This window comes from Phodopus roborovskii, unplaced genomic scaffold, assembly GCF_943737965.1.
Source record: "Phodopus roborovskii unplaced genomic scaffold, PHOROB, whole genome shotgun sequence".
Taxonomy (NCBI): domain Eukaryota; kingdom Metazoa; phylum Chordata; class Mammalia; order Rodentia; family Cricetidae; genus Phodopus; species Phodopus roborovskii.
In genome coordinates this window covers 201,304-214,662 of record NW_026126598.1, presented here as the reverse complement: position 1 = coordinate 214,662, position 13,359 = coordinate 201,304, and the positions used below count along the sequence as shown (strand labels likewise).

Here is a 13,359-nt window from a genome sequence, read left to right as displayed (position 1 = left end):
ATAGCTCCCTAGGCGCTTATTAAGTAGTCAAACCTCTAATCTGACCCAGTCACCATTTCTAAAATGATGCAGACGTGAGGCTAAAACAACAGCTCCTCAGGCCCACAGTCAACTCAGCACCCCCTCACTGGTCAACCTGCCCTGGGGGAGAAGACCAAAGAGGAGTGGGCCCACCTTTAGGTCCTCACAGATTAATGTAAATTGACACTATCACAGCCAAGGCATTTGGACTGTCTTTCACTAGAAACACCAAGAATCAGATTCACAGAAGTACCTAAAACAAAACTAGAAAACCACCCAAAGGCATTTACAAAATCCCAAAAGCCATGGTGAGACTACACTGGTGTTGATCTCTCATATAATTTGACATATTTCTTCCACAAAGAGCTGAGCAGTTCCCCACCGATTGACTTTGGGTTCAGCCACATGACTTGCTTATGAGGCAGTGACATTGTGGCAGGTCCAGCCCTAAACTTTAAACATCTTCACATCTTCAAATATCTCTTTCTTATTCTTATTCTTCTTCTTTTTTTTTTTTTTTTTCAAGTTTCTGTCCTCACTGTGTGAAGAGATGGTCTGGCTAGCCCATGGGTGAGGAGAAGAGACACTTGAGGCAGAACTAGTCTGTATAAAGCCTGGCTAGGTCTAGGTTAACACAACCAATTCATTTGGCTCAGCTTCAGCTGTAGAGTTTAACAACTGCTACACTTATGCTGCATTGTCTGTTACACAGCATGTATCAACAACAGCTAACTGATACAGCCAAATGAATTGAAGTGGGATTCCTTTAAGAATATGGTTCAAGATTGGGGATTTAGCAAGCATGAGGTCCTGGGTTCAGTACTCAGCACTAGGGAAAAGAGATACAGTTTAACCACAATTTTGTTATCTTGTATCACAAAACTTGTGGCATAACTCTATGTAAATGAAACAAGACATTGCATGTTAGGATCCATATCCAGGAATGAACATACTCTCAAGTATAAGAGTAAGGGAACTCAGATAAAGAAATAAATTCCCAAGACAATGTACTACTACTCTCTTAAATTATTTCCTTACCTTTCAGTTTATTGATTTCAATCCTAAGTGCCTTCAATTTCTGCTTATAATCTTGCTTTTCTTTCACAATGCAAGTCTCCGCCATCTTAGCATCACGTAAAGCATGCTCTAACAATTTAAATTTACCTGAACAGTCTGAAATGTGATTGACTGCCTCAATAATATCTTTGTCCTAAAAACCAAGGAGAAAACTGTTAGTCTAGATTTTTAAATTCTAAATAGTCAGTAAGGTTATTCTTACTTAGACTGTACTGTGCAGTGAGTTCCTTTCTAAATGCTTTTCAGGTTAACTCAGTTGCTGTAACTCTGTGGTAGCACCAAGGGACAAAGGAATCAGCAGACACAAAAATTCTTATCTGAGCCTGGCACCAAAGCAGCTATTTCTATTTACTTAGCTGGCTTAAGAAACCATATGCTGTCATGACATCTTACTTTCTCTTGAAAAGTTGAAATCAGATTTTTTTTCCAGATAGGGTCTCTTTATATAGCCCTGACTATCCTGTAATAAAATCTGTAGACCAGGCTGGCCTCAAATTCACAGAGATCTGCCTCTGCTTCTGAGTACTGGAATTAAAGGCATGTGCTACCACACCCAGCAAGAATCAGACAATTTGGTGGCCAGGCTAGATTGTTCAGCAAGTGAGTTGACTGCTCTTCGATAGGGATGTTATTGTCTGGATCACAGGTAAGAACTGTGGGGCCAACATTTCCTACCTACATTCAACTTATTAAAAGGACAGACTCTTAAGATCTCATCCAACCATAATGCTGCATTAGAAGCTTTTGTGGTTTAAGCTGAATTTTTTTTTTAAAAAAAAGAATTATCTTGCTAAAAAGCAATTCCAATCATAATTAATGTACAGCAATAAGTGGCCAAGGTAGCTTAGTGGTAGAGCACTTGCCTAGCATGTGAGGTTTTTATCAGAATGTATGTGTGGTGCTGCTGGAGAAGTGGGTGTGCTCAGGAAGGTATACCTGTTAATCATGACATTCCAGCAAGTGTCCCTAAGTCTGTCCAGGTAAGCATGTGCTTCTAGCAAAGACACTTTGCTCAATTAGGACTTTGGTGGTGGGTGTGATGCTTCTTTATGAACATACTGTCCTAACATGGGGGAAACTGTTAGAAACTTCTTCACTATCTCACAAGATCTGCTAGTGCTGTGATGAACATCATCCTGGTCACTATCTTAACTAAAGTTAATTCTACAAATTTTAATATTTTCTCTTTAATTTCCAGAAAGTTTGCTCATGATCATATACCAATGTTAATATTGGGAAAAATTATAGATGACTACATACAAATGTTCCACTACACCAACATTATCTCCCTGATTAGCAACTGCCAAAGATGCATGCATGAGGTAGGAGAGCCCTCACTCTCTTTGGGGAGCCCATGCTTCCCAGTGTTTGATAGCTGCCAGTTTTTCTCTTGTTTTAATAAAAGACTAACATGCATCTAATGGTCAGTATCTTCAGGAGACCTACAGCAGATACCTGGGAAGGGAACAGATTTTCTGAGATTAAGTGCAGAAGCTTTAGGAGCACCATGTAAACCTCTCTTTCGTTTTTGAAGGGAGAAGATGAAATTAGCAATGTTTGCAGCTCTGTTTCTGGGCTGCTCAGGACTTGGAGAGAGATGGAGTGTGTGGGTGAGGTCTGCAAGCTACAGAGTACTCTGGAAGTGGAGGTATGGCATTTCAATTACCTTTAGCTTTATCATGGTAGTGAGAGCCTGCTCTCTAGCTTGTAATTGTCCTACCTGAGCAGAAAGTTCCACTAATGTGCTGCTGAGATTTTCATTTCTAGCCTACAAGGAAACAACACAGAAAATATTGAGTCTGCAAGTGCTTTCAACTATGTTACTAACTACAATCAACACTCATTTCTCTACTTTTTTAAATTTAACATCTTTAAGGAACAAAGTGGGCTAAGTAAGCAACCATCAAAAGAAGTATAAACACCTATTCTATTAACTCTAGTAAAGAATCCCAGCCCCAAATTCTATGCCTTTCCATGAACACAGAGTGGCTCTTCTGAAGCCAGGGAGTTTTACTTATGATTTTTTGACTTTCACTATCAAATACCTTTTTATTCACTAGTCAGCACAAAAAAAAAAAAAAAAAAAAAAAAAAAAAAAAAAAGAAAAGAAAAGAAAAAAGGAAAAAAAAAACCATGACAATTGAAACTAGGAAAAAATATAGATTCTGTTTTATTTCATGACTCATGTCCTTTTCCTGTTTTTCATCCATCATCTCAGGTTGGGAAAAAGAAGATAATGAATGAATGAGGACTGAATTTGCATAAAGGAAGTGCCTTAGTGAATTCTGCATTACTTTTTTTTTTTTAAATATCCAGGCTAAAAGTACTTTACACTGTGTTTAGCTCAATTTGCCAATATACACCTGCAAAACTCCTACAGAAAGAAAAACATAAAAAGTGAGCCACTACCTAAAATGGACTTGGGGTGATAATGATGTATCCACCTGAATTCCTGAGTTACAACCAACAGACCACTGTGATGCAAGGTATCAGAAGTCGGGGAGGCTGTGTGTGTGGATATAGAAGACATGGGAACTTTGTGCTCACCATTCAATTTTGCTGTGACCCTGAGACTGTTCTACAATATATAGCTTAGCTGAGCATAGCGGCACACAAACTGTAATTATAGTTTTCAGGAGGCTGAGTCAGGATTACAAGTTTGAGATCAGCCTGGGCTACACTGTGAGACTACCTAAAACAAGCAAACAATAATAAATAAATAAAAATAATAAAATACAGAAAACTCAATCTTACCAATTTTATCCCATGCTACTAGCTTTGGTATGGGTGTATTTATTGTATCAGATAGACTTTAGGTTAATCTCAGTACTTGAGAGACTGAGATTGGAGGACTGCAGTTCAACATTAGCTAGAGGAGACTAAAGGAAACCTGTTCCACTGGGAATGTAAAGCACTCAAGTCTTCAAGGCCCTGGGTTTAATCTCCATTGCAGCAAAAGAAGAAGGAAAAGGAGGAGAGAGAGGAAAAGGGAGGGGAGGGGATGGGAAGAGAAGGAAGGGAAGGGATTCAGAAATTAGAAAGCCAACTTTGAAGCTACCAAAACTTGAAGGTACTTATTTCAGACTTGAGAAAGGTTTTTCTGAGATAACCCATTGTTGGTAAAATGGGCAATGCTTCTACACCAAACAGCAAAACCCTTCACCTCCAGGACAAATATTGCTGTGCAGCTAGCCAGAAAGCACAGAGAACACAAAGTTAAGACAGACACAACACAACACTACACATTTCCATATACATACATCCATTTTTAATGGTGACAATGAAGGTTAATTTTTCTGTAACCAAAACCCAGAATTTGGACTTATGAAGTTCATCAAAAATAAAAACTAACCTCAAGGTCTTCTGAGAGGAGAGCAGAATGTGTGGCCTTTTGAGCCATTTCCTGGAGCTGCTGCTGAGTCTTCTGAAGGGCTGTCTGACATTCTACTTGATTGGATTCAAGGACTTTGACCTTCTTCATGAGAGACTTGATTATGTCAGTTCTTTTATGCAGTTCACCTGAAGGAGATTTAAATCACTGTGTCTGTATTGAGATGTGACAGGCCTCATTTTCAAAGTCAGATTACAAAGCAAAGGTGTGTTAAATGTTTTAAAAACATCTTTTTGTGAAATGCACAGTACCTAACATGTATTCTAGAAACAAACACTGGGGCCAACCCAGAAGTCACCTTCCTAAACATAATTTCTCTTAATTTCCATTTTCCAAGCCACTGCCCTGATCTTAGAATAGTCCTTCCTTGCTACCCATCCACTCCTCATGCTGAGGATGGTATACCGGGCACCTATCTGCCCTACACCCTTGGTTTTTACTGTTACTGTTCTCCCATCTCTGCATCTACCCCAAAGCACAGTCTGGGTCACACTCAGATGGAATTATATTCAGGAGTCTGTCTCTTCACTTGTTTGGCCTGAGACAAATATCCAGAAAGCCACCATGTTGTAACTTGTGTTTATTACTTAGACTGCTACGTGAGAGTCTATGAAATTATAACACTAACATGGATTTCTCTACTCTACTCTTAGTGATTATCTAGGTTGTGCCCACTTTGCAGCTGTTAAACAGTGCTGCTCAGAATGTCCATTTACATATCTTGAGGCATATCTGCTTTGCTATTCAAACTGTGGTCCTTGACCCTGAAGCACTAGCATCATTGGGGAAATTGCTAGAAATGCAGACCCCTAACCCAGGCATGGCATCTGTAATTCCAGCAGCCCAACACCAGGCAGGAAGACAGTAAGATTAGGAGCTCAAGATCATTCTTTGCTACAAAGGAAGTTCAAAACCAGCCTGAACTACAGAATATCCTTCCAAAATTAAAAAAAAAAGAAAAGAAAAGAAAAAGAAAAGAAAAAACAAAGTGCTGAAGACATGACTCAGCTCTTGCTGAGAACTCAAGTTTTGGTTCCTGGTACCCACTCTGTGTAGCTTACAACTGCCTGTAACTCCACTTTAGAGGATCAGACTCTTACCAGCACCCTCTCAGGCATCAGCACCCACGCCTACACACACATCCCACATAACAAAGAACAAATAAAGGCTGGAGAGATGGCTTACTGTTGCTCTTACAGACTTGGATTTGATTCCCAGTATCCACATGGCAGCTCACAACTACCTATATTTACAGTTCCAGGTGGTCCAACAGTTTTTCCTGGCATTGGAAGGCATCAGGCACATATGTGATATACATCCATCCATCCATACAGGCAAAGCACCCATACACATGAAATAAAAATAAGAAATGAATATATTTAAAAAATAAGTAAGAGATTGTTGGGTGGTGGTGGAGAATGCCTTTAATTCCAGCACCTAGGAGGAAGAGGTAGGCAGATCTCTGTGAATTCAAGGCCATCCTGCTCTACAAATCGAGTTCCAGGGCAGCCAAGGATGTTACACAGAAAAATCTTGTCTTGACAAAACAAACAAACAAAAAACAAAAACAAGAAGAGATTAGAGAGATGATGGTTCAGTGGTTAACAGAATGGCTGCTCTTCCAGAGGACCTAGATTAAATCCCCATCTTAACATGGCAGTTTACAATCTTACTCCAGTCCCAGGGGATCCAACACCCTCTTCTGGCCTCTGAACACACTATATGCATGTGGTACACAAACATGAAGGCAAAAACCCCCATATACATTAAAATTTTGAAAAGGTTTTTTTTTGTAATTAAAAAACACAATAAAATAAAAATCAAAGAATGTAGACTCTTAATCCCAAATCTATTATATCAGAATCTACTATTTTGGGGGTGTGGTGGGCTGGGCTGAGAGTATTGCTAGGGATGGAACCCAGGTCTTCAAAGACTTTCCTCAGCCCACAATCTATCTGCATTGAGTACATTCTTTAGGCAACTAAAGTAAAACTTCCTGGAGGAGAAATGGCTTGGACCACAGATAGAACATCTTCTAGGCTTTAGATGTTTTCTTATAGGGTATGTATGTCTTTAACTTTACTGGTCACTGTGAAATGATTTCCCAAAGTAACTGTGGCAACTTACTCCCGACAGCAGTACATTAGCATTTCTGTGGCTCTCTACCTGCCCATTCATGGGCAGACAAGGCCTGAGCCTCCAGGGCTTCCAAGGTCAGATACCAAGAGGCAGAATGGCACAGCTGTAGAGTTAATTCCAACTTGGTTTACCAACACCTGATAGCTTTTGCCAATCTAACAAACATAAAAAATGGTCTGTCATTATGGTTTGTGTTTCCCTTCCCTAATTACTAATGAGAATAAGAACATACTGATGAATTTACTGGTCATTAAATCTTCCTCTTTCCATGAGAACTTACTAAGTCTTGCTCTTTTGTAGGTGGTACTAATGATTAACAGAGCCCTCTGGATGCTACGCACATCCATTAATCTGCATACTGAAACCCAGATCTTGCTTACTTCAAAAACTGGGTACTGGTGGCTATAAATGATCTGTGTTATTTAAGAAAATCTTTACACCTATTTTTTTTTTTTTTTTTTTGAGACTGGGTCTCTTTGTAGCCCTGGCTGCCTGGCCTCAAACTCATACAGATCTGCCTGCTTCTACCTCTCTAGTGCTGGGATTAAAGGTGTGTACACCACACCTGGATGTTTATATACTACTTAAATGTTTAGAAATTATTTACCTTTTATTTTATGTCCATTGGTGTGAAGGTGTCAGATCCCCTGGAACTGGAATTACAGACAGTTATGAGCTGCCATGTGGGTGCTGGGAACTGAACCGGGGTCCTCTGGAAGAGAAGCCAGTGCTCTTAAGCACTGAGCCATCTTTCCAGCCCCCCAGGAGATAATTTTTTATCTCAATGTGTCAGCACACAGATGTACACAACAGATGTATGTCACTGTGCATGTGGAGGTCAGAGGTCAACTTGTGAGGGCTGGTTCTTTCCTTCCACCATGAGGTTCTTGGGACTCAACTAAGGTTCCCAGGTCTGGCAGGAAATGCCTTTACCCACTTTCAGGCCCTATTTATATTAGTTTCAATTAGCAATCTTTTATATTTGTATTTTGCTTTTTATTTTTTTGAATTTTTGAGACAAGGTTTCATGAACCCTAGGCTGCCTTCAAATTTACTGTAACCAAGGATGACCTTAAACTTTTGGTCATCTGACCTCCACAACCATGTTGGGTTTACATGGTGTTAGAGATAGAGCCCAATGCTTCATTCATACTAAGCAAGCATTCTACCAACTGAGCTACTGATAGACCAGCCTGACTCTATCTTAAGATTAAAAGCCTATTTTCTACAAAACTTGGATATGACCAGGTCTTGATCTACTTTCTAGAATTTGACCTGTTCCATATCCTATACCTAATCTCCACCCTGATAAGATGTCCTGCCAAATATAATGTTGAAATTTTAGCCAAGTTCCTATGTAACCCAAATTCTTCTGGAAATCCCCAAACCCTTGAAAACCCCCTGTCTTACAGGTATTTTTTGGGAGGGATATATAAACCCCACTGTCTCCTATGTTCAATGCTATTTACTCAAACCCCACTTTAGGGAGATAGCCATGTCTGACAGAAAATAAAGCTGGCATATTTGACCAAAGAATTCGAGTAATGGTCTTTATTCTTGTTATTTTTGTTTGGTGAGTTTAACACTATATTCCAAGCACTATTTCGGGTTTTTTGAAATTATCAGGGATGGAGAAGTGGGTCAGTAGTTAAGAGTACTTGCTGTTCTTCTAGAGGATCCGGGCTTAACTCCCAGCACCGACATAATGGTTCATAGGCACCTGTCAATCCAACCCCAGGGGATCCATCGCCCTTTTCTGACCTCCTCAGGCACTGCATGCATGCAATGTAGGCATATGTACACTCATACACATAACATTTTAAAAAGACAATTATTAACAGTATATTTATGAGAACATTAGTGTGCCAAAGCTTGTGTGCTGTAAAAAAATCACAGGATAGTTTGTGGAAGTCAACTTTCTCTCCACACTGTTTAGGTACTAGGGACTGAACTCAGGTCTTCAGGCTTAGTAGCAAGCACCTTTTCCTGCTGAGCCATCTTGCCACACCCTCTTTATGTTTAAAAAAAAAAATAAAATGATTGTGGTGGCCTGGGTCTTTGAGCATTCCCTATCACTGAGCCTTCACTCTATGTTAACATGTTAACTGTAGCTCTGGCCAGCACTTTTCCTATATGGCTGTTTATAAAGTCTGCCCATCTTCAACAGGACTGAACCCCAGGACATCAGGAGCTGAATGTTTGGTTGTGAGCTTAGCCTTTAACAGCTGAGCCATCTCTCCAGCCTTGTTTGTTTAAGACTTATTTACTTATTATGTATACAGTGGTCCGCCTGCAGGCCAGGAGAGGGCACCAGATGGCATTTTGGATGGTTGTGAGCCAACATGTGGGAACTGAACTCGGAACCTCTAGAAGAGCAGCCAGTGCCCTTAACCGTCATCTCTCCAGCCCCCAGGAGCTGAATTCTTTATCTCAATGTGTCAGCACACCGGTGTACACAACAGATGGAGCTGCATGTGTTTCTGACCTTCTAATTTGCTGCAACGTTCCTCCAAAGTCAATACTTTCTGCCGATCCTCTTCCCATGAAAGAAGTTGTCTCTGATGCACTGCAACCATATCATTGAGCTCTTTATCGCGATCTTTCAGTTCTCCGATGAGCAACTGCAGCTCCTTCCGCTGCTTCTCAATAGTAGAATTCTCAACTTCTGACCCGATGTTCTAAACGTGGAGGGTAGTTTTGAATCAAGATAAACCCAAGGCCACACATCACCCACACTATATATTCCAAATAATTATACTCTTTCGGTGCCAACTCTGAATTGTGAAATTGAGTTCTATCCTCTTTCAAGAGCAATACAGCAAGTTATACCACACAGTCTGCCTCTACTATCTTCCAGCAGACCACACAGTTCTTAGAGAGTAGGAACATTTCCAACCCTCTGGCTAACCACAATACACTCCACTTCTGCTTTCTCCCACTTTGCTATCAATCTTCCTGTTCTAGTCAACATTACTATTCCCTACTCTGCCCTTCTGTGCCCTCTAGCACTTACACACCTTCAGACATACAAGGACAGGTGCGCGTGGGTGCACGCGCACGCTCGCACACACACAAAGAGAGAGAGAGAGAGAGAGAGAAAGAGAGAGACCTGCTGCCACCTTTCTGTCTATGTGGTGCTGGAACTCAAACCCAGAGCACTAAATGAGCAGGTGATCTACCGAGTTACATTCCCAAACCTTGGCCTAGAAAGTTTGGAGTAATCAAGGAAAGGTAAACATGAAGTAATAGTTTTTAATAACATTATAAGCAATTCTTATCAAAAATGGGAATTTTAATCCGTAAGAAATAGCCAGGCTATGGTGACACACACTTTTAATACTAGCACTCAGGAGGCCAGCCTAGTCTACATAACGAGTTCAAGGACAGCCAGGGCTACATAGAGAAACCCTGTGGGGGAATTGGGTGGAGAAAATAAGCTGGATGTGGTGGTACAAGTCTTCAGTCCCAGCACTCCTAAGGTAGGAGGAACTCTGTAAGTTCAAGGCCAACCTAGTCTATACATCAAGTTCCAGGCTAGCCAAGACTACATAGTGAGACCCTGTGGCAACAACAAAAACAACAAAAATAAATAAATAAATAAATAAATAAATGAAAATAACTAAAACCTAATATTAACAGACACATTATTGAAATATACTCAATCTATCATGGGCAATTTAATATTGTTGCTTATCCAAACTCAAATTTTTTTTTTTTTTTTTTTTTAAACACAGAAAGGATCCAGAAGACACAGGTTTGATTTCTTAGTACTCAAAGACACTGAAAACTGTCTGTACCTCCAGTTCTGGAGACCTGATGCCCTCTTGTGGCCTCCTCGGGTACCAGGCTTGCACGTGGCGTACCATATGCACACACATAATTTAAAAAATAGGCTAGTTGTGGTGGTGCACGCCTTTAATCTCAGCACTTAGGAGGCAGAGGCAGGCAGATCTGACTTTGAGGCCATCCCACTCCACAGAGCTAGTTCTAAGACAGAGAAACTCTGTCTGGAAAAAAATTTTAAAAAGTAAGTTTAGAAGAGAAAATTTACACATGTATACCAAAGACAAAAGTACAATAAAGTCTCATGTTTCTAGAACTGAGGTTCCTGTCACCAAGATTTTGCTATAGCTATATAATTTTCTGTCTTAATAGTACTGATTTTTAAAAATACTGAGCTACATCCCCAGCTTGTCAACCATTATGCTTTTCCCATTCCTAACAATGTTATTTCAATAACTCCTTTTACAATATACTATTTTACAAAATACATAAATAACCTTTTTAAATGTTTGTTTGTTTGTTTTTGGAGACAGGGTTTTTCTGTATAGCCTTCACCATCCTGGAACTTATTCTATTAAATTTAAGCCTCTTGAGTGCTGAGATTAAAGGCATGTGCTATCATCATCAGGAAATAACTGTTTTAAAGTCCAGTATGTGGCAGGACCTATCAACCTGAATCCAGAGTTGGGCACTTAGCGGTTATAAAATCTTAAGTTACTTAGCATCTCTCAGCCCTAGTTTCTATACCTGCACAATGGTAACAACTATACTCTTTCTAAGCAACTTGCACATGCTTAGGTAAGTGCTCTATCACTGAGCAATATCTACAGTATTTTATCATTAATTTGGTGTATGAATGTTTTTGCTGCATGCATGTCTGTGTATCACTTTCATGCTTGGTGCCTGTGGAGGTCAGAAGTGGCTATCAGATCTGTAGGAAATGAGCTGCCATATAGGCGCTGAGAATTAAACCTATGTCTTTTGGAAGAGCAACCAATGCTCCTAACCAACTGCTGAATCATATCTCCAGTTTCCACAGCTTTAAAAAAGATAGCTTTTGAGATATAGTCTAATGGAATTGTCCTCCCCTTCCAAAGTAGCTGGGATTCCAGGCCTGTGGCTTTATCATTATTATTATTATTATTATTATTATTATTATTATTATTATTATTTTGGTTTTTCAAGACAGGGTTTCTCTGTGTAGTTTTGGAGCCTATCCTGGAACTCACGGTGACAGTGACTCCAGCATGGACTACACAGGGTGGGAAGGGCAGTACAAGTTCATCCGAGACTCGTGTATATGATTACATTTTGAAAAAGACTTATAATAATGGCTTACAGTTGCTGGCTAGTAACTAAATACACACACAAAAGAACTTGGAATTCCAAGTCACAATCCTTGAATTCCGGTCTATAGAAATGACAGGCAAGGGTCATGGGGCTCAGTGGAGGAAAACAGGCAATCAGCCACACACGCAAAAAATGTTCACGTCAGCCTAGACTGATACATAAATGCAAACCTTAGACAAATTCACTTTCAAGACTGTCAAAGTGAGGCTGTAAGAAAGTCCGTCCACTCGCCAGGCTACTGTTAAGTAAACGAGGGAGGGCAATGTCCCTGTCAACGTTCAACAGCAATGCCCTGGTGCTCGCGCTTCGTCGCTGGGTCCTAGCTTTTGTTGGGCTGAGGAAACGGCCGCTCCGTTCCCTCTCTGCACCGCCTCCCGGGGCAGCGGCGCTCACCTGGCGCCGGAAGAAGAAGTTTGATGAAGGGTTCATGGGTGACGCCCCCACCCCCAGAGTCAGTCGGTGCCAGCAGCGCGTCACCTCAGAAACGCCATAGGCGCCTGGCCACAGCGGCGCGGGCGAGCCCGCAGCCCGGGACGCCGCGCCCTCACGGCCACGCATGCGCACCCAAACCGTCCGACCACACTGAGGCGACGCGCAGGTGGATGCTCCAAGTCTCGCGAGACTTGCGGCCGTGTTCTGGGCTTGAGAATACGTGCGTGCTTTCCCACGCTGGAAGGCTCCCACATACAGCGCCCCAGACAAGGGTTCGAGCGCGAAAAGTGAATTCAAAGTCATTTCCAGGCCTCAGTGGCCCCGGCTAACCCGCTTTCTGGCTCTCGGGAGTCCAGCAGACCAAAGGTCACTCAAGACTCAAGGATCTACCAATCAGTCATCTATCTGCTCTCAATAGTGATGAGAACCGTGACATTTCATATCGACATTTACCATATTATTTATTGCTGGGTCCTGAGGCAGAGGTAGAAAGGTCAGAGTCCTCGGTCTCACTATTTTTACCTGTGTGCATCCCTGCACCTGTGCAGAGGGGAAGCCAACACCCAGTGACTCCCCGGGAAGGCCTTTCACCAGACAGGCTGGCCAGCCATCCTCCTGGTTCCCAGCTCTAGGGTGACAGATGCCCGCTCGATTTTTGCTTTTTAAGGGTGTTGGGGGGGGGGGCGGGGAAGGGCAAGCTCTCTGAGTAATTTCCACCCAGGCCTGACCACCTGAGTATAGGCTTAGGGGCCCCACAGTGGAAGGACAGAATTCAAAGTTGTTCTCAACTCTCTGCACATGAACACATACTCACACACCCAAAATAATGTGAATAAATTAAAAATTACATGTGTGCTGAGGATCAAATTCCTGTCCTCATCACTGTGAAGCAAATGCTTTATTACATACATACACACCAAATAAAAAATGCAACAAATTTTTAAAAATACCCAATTGTGACAATTAGAATTGAAGTCAATCTTTGAACTGTGGGGGGTACATTAAATTTCAAGTCAAAGTAAAACATTTATTTATAGTGTCATCTTAATCCTTCATTTTCTGGCAGTAACATCTGCTGATAGCTATATAAGAACCAAAATGCATTTTTCAAGAACGGTGGGCTAGAGAGATGGCTCAGTGGTTAAGAGTGCTTGGATCATAAGAGC

The 13,359-nt window shown here is 41.2% G+C and overlaps 1 protein-coding gene across 1 annotated transcript in view; it reads right to left on the bottom strand.

The window, feature by feature from the left end:
* Ccdc62 (coiled-coil domain containing 62) overlaps positions 1-12,340 on the bottom strand; it is a 37,844-nt gene extending 25,504 nt beyond the window's left edge. The window contains exons 1-5 of the mRNA XM_051205031.1: positions 12,155-12,340; positions 9,114-9,306; positions 4,451-4,617; positions 2,765-2,866; positions 1,060-1,231 (exon numbers count right to left, since the gene is read on the bottom strand). Of these exons, the coding sequence (XP_051060988.1) occupies positions 1,060-1,231; positions 2,765-2,866; positions 4,451-4,617; positions 9,114-9,306; positions 12,155-12,319 (799 nt within the window). The 5' untranslated portion in view covers positions 12,320-12,340. The remainder of the gene's footprint in view (positions 1-1,059; positions 1,232-2,764; positions 2,867-4,450; positions 4,618-9,113; positions 9,307-12,154) is intronic.
* Positions 12,341-13,359: the final 1,019 nt, after the last annotated feature.